Here is a 2,744-nt window from a genome sequence, read left to right as displayed (position 1 = left end):
GCTTTCAGCTTTCTGCTTTTAGCTTTCAGCTAGTCTTCTGCTGCTTTCAGCTAGTCTTCTGCTGCTTTCAGCTTTCTGCTGCTTTCAGCTTTCTGCTGCTTTCAGCTTTCTGCTGCTTTTAGCTTTCTGCTGCTTTCAGCTTTCTGCTGCTTTTAGCTTTCTGCTGCTTTCAGCCTTCTGCTGCTTTCAGCCTTCTGCTGCTTTCAGCCTTCAGCTAGTGACAGCTGGGTGAAAGTGACTGTGTTTGCTCAGGCTGATTCGTTGTGGAGCCATCTTGAATCGGGTCGACTCCAGAAGATAATCCGTTCCGGTCCGACAGACAAACCAACAAAGACATGATCGCCCTTCTCCCTGCAGCGGACTGACCGGAGCACTGCAGCTGGGACAGAATCTGAGCTCCTTCGAACTGGTGGCTGATCATCTTCAGGTTGGGTTTGATGCAGCGGATGAAGCTGGAGCCCTGAGGGAGTGAAGGACAAACATGAATCAGCAGGAAACAACCTGACATCCTGGAGGAGAGCAGCCGATAAACAACCACTGACCGTGCTGCGGAGCTTCTCCAGAAGAAGGTTCAGCTGCGTCTGCAGAACAAACACCAGACATGTTAACAGCCATCATCTGACGGCGCCTCCACCCTCAGCCAAACAGGCTTCAAATAAATACAGCAACAAATCCTCTCAGATTGTTGCAAAACCTGGATCTGAATTGAGTTTCTGTAACTGCAGATGTGCAGCCCCAAATGTCCAGAAAGTTAATCATTACTAAAGAGTGGTTCATTTCTGACGTGAACTCCAGCAGATTAAATCCTGACCATGCTGCTGAGGTGAACAGGTAAGAGTTCAGTTTTATAAGATTATAAGAAGCCTAAAACGTGAGTCGTTGTACTTCAGAAAGAATCCAAACTTTGTGATCTAATTTCTGTGAAGCTGTTTGCTCTCAGCTCAGCCTCATTAAATACGATCAAACACACGATGATTTGTCCAAGGTCAGAGTCTCCTGAAGTCTGATTGAACACGACGTCGGTGGCTGTCAGCTGCCAGCACTCCAGGCCTCCTGACGGCGCCTCGTCGGGGGGCAACAGTTGGGAGGATTTAATCAGGACTGCAGCTGCAGCTGAGGTGGACAAATGAAGCACCGAAGACAAAGACAGAATCCTGGGCCTCTGCAGGCAGCAACAGGTCACCGTGGATTCATTAGGTTTGGTTTTCAGTTCCAGGGAAGTCAGAGCTTTTAGTCAGGTGGTGTTTCTGCCCGTCTTCCTGCCTGTCACTAAACGTCTCTGCTGCGGCGTCCTGTTTACGCAGGAGCTGAGACCGTCAGAACACCTGGGAAGGTAAATATGGGAAACAGACTAATTAGAGGCCAGATGAGCAGACGATGATGCTAAACACACACTGATAACTGCTGACAGCTATTAGTGCACCTGATCCAACTGCACAATGTTGTCCTTGGATGATGTAACCATGGTAACGTACCAGAAGACAGCGGAGGATCAGAAACACAATCATCAGAACAGAACCGTCCCGATCCTAGTACCTTCAGTTATTTGGGCTGTTTGCTGTGTTATTGTTCATCAGCACAGAAGATATAAAATCCCTCCGCAGAGTTCTGGGTCTGAACCCGGGTCCCAGGAGGAGCACATCTCCCCCGAACCCAAATGGACTGGAACCAGGTTCTAACCAGCTGGGTTTGATTCTCATCCTAACGTTCCACCTGTGGTCCAGATGCACCTTCTGCTCCACACGTTCCTCCTCCCTGAGGGTCATTAAAGCTCTTCAGCCACCTGAATCCCACCTGATCCAGGTAACTGCTCGCCTCCATCAGGGCTCTTGAAGTGGGGCTTTTTCACGTTATGGACCTCCATGTTTTCTCCCAGATCCTTCTTCTGATGTTTAGGTTCCTGCTAGCTAAAGCGCTACCGTTGGTTCTTCCATCAGACAGTAATTTATGCGTTCTTCAGTGATGAATAGTATTCTTAACCCCAGTCCTACTTCGGAACAAGCTGAAAATCGTCTCAGCGGCTCTTTCTGTCTAAAGAACTGGAATCTGACCGACTCCACGAGGATAAAAAGATCAAACCCTGCGATTGGATAAAAGAAGAATCCACACTGCAGCTGTGTGTGAAAGATCTGATGGTGTCTGAATTATCTCAGAGGATCGACAGCCTATCATGAATATAAATCAAGTCTTTGGACATCAAACACACCAGAGTTTCTATGAAATCCATAAATCCGTCTCGGCTCCGGCTGCTACAACACAACTCTCCATCAGGAGGGGTCAGCTTCCTGTGCCTCCCTGAGACGGTGCGGCAACGGCAAAACGATTTACCCAAGTCCCAGTTAGGGAGAGCAGCATCCATCCATCATCCAACCAACAAACATCCATCCATCCAACCATCATCCAACCAACATCCATCATCCATCCATCATCCAACCAACATCTATCCATCCAACCATCATCCAACCAACATCCAACCAACATCCATCATCCAACCATCATACATCATCCATCATCCAACCAACATCCAACATCCAACCAACATCCAACAAACATACATCATCCAACCATCATACATCATCCAACCATCATACATCATCCAACCAACAAACATCCATCCATCCAACCATCATCCAACCAACATCCAACCAACATCCATCATCCAACCATCATACATCATCCATCATCCAACCAACATCCAACCAACATCCATCATCCAACCATCATACATCATCCATCATCCAACC

The 2,744-nt window shown here is 47.8% G+C and overlaps 1 protein-coding gene across 1 annotated transcript in view; it reads right to left on the bottom strand.

Moving 5' to 3' along the window:
* The window catches only part of LOC108229517 (unconventional myosin-VI-like), a gene marked incomplete at both ends in the record, with an annotated part of 14,487 nt that overhangs the window by 5,380 nt on the left and 6,363 nt on the right, over positions 1-2,744 (bottom strand). Inside the window, 2 exon segments of the mRNA XM_037981678.1 lie at positions 367-460; positions 543-581. Of these exon segments, the coding sequence (XP_037837606.1) occupies positions 367-460; positions 543-581 (133 nt within the window).

This window comes from Kryptolebias marmoratus, linkage group LG19 (assembly GCF_001649575.2).
Source record: "Kryptolebias marmoratus isolate JLee-2015 linkage group LG19, ASM164957v2, whole genome shotgun sequence".
Classification (NCBI taxonomy): domain Eukaryota; kingdom Metazoa; phylum Chordata; class Actinopteri; order Cyprinodontiformes; family Rivulidae; genus Kryptolebias; species Kryptolebias marmoratus.
Note: the sequence above shows the minus strand (reverse complement) of the source record. Positions and strands in the feature narration are given on the sequence as shown.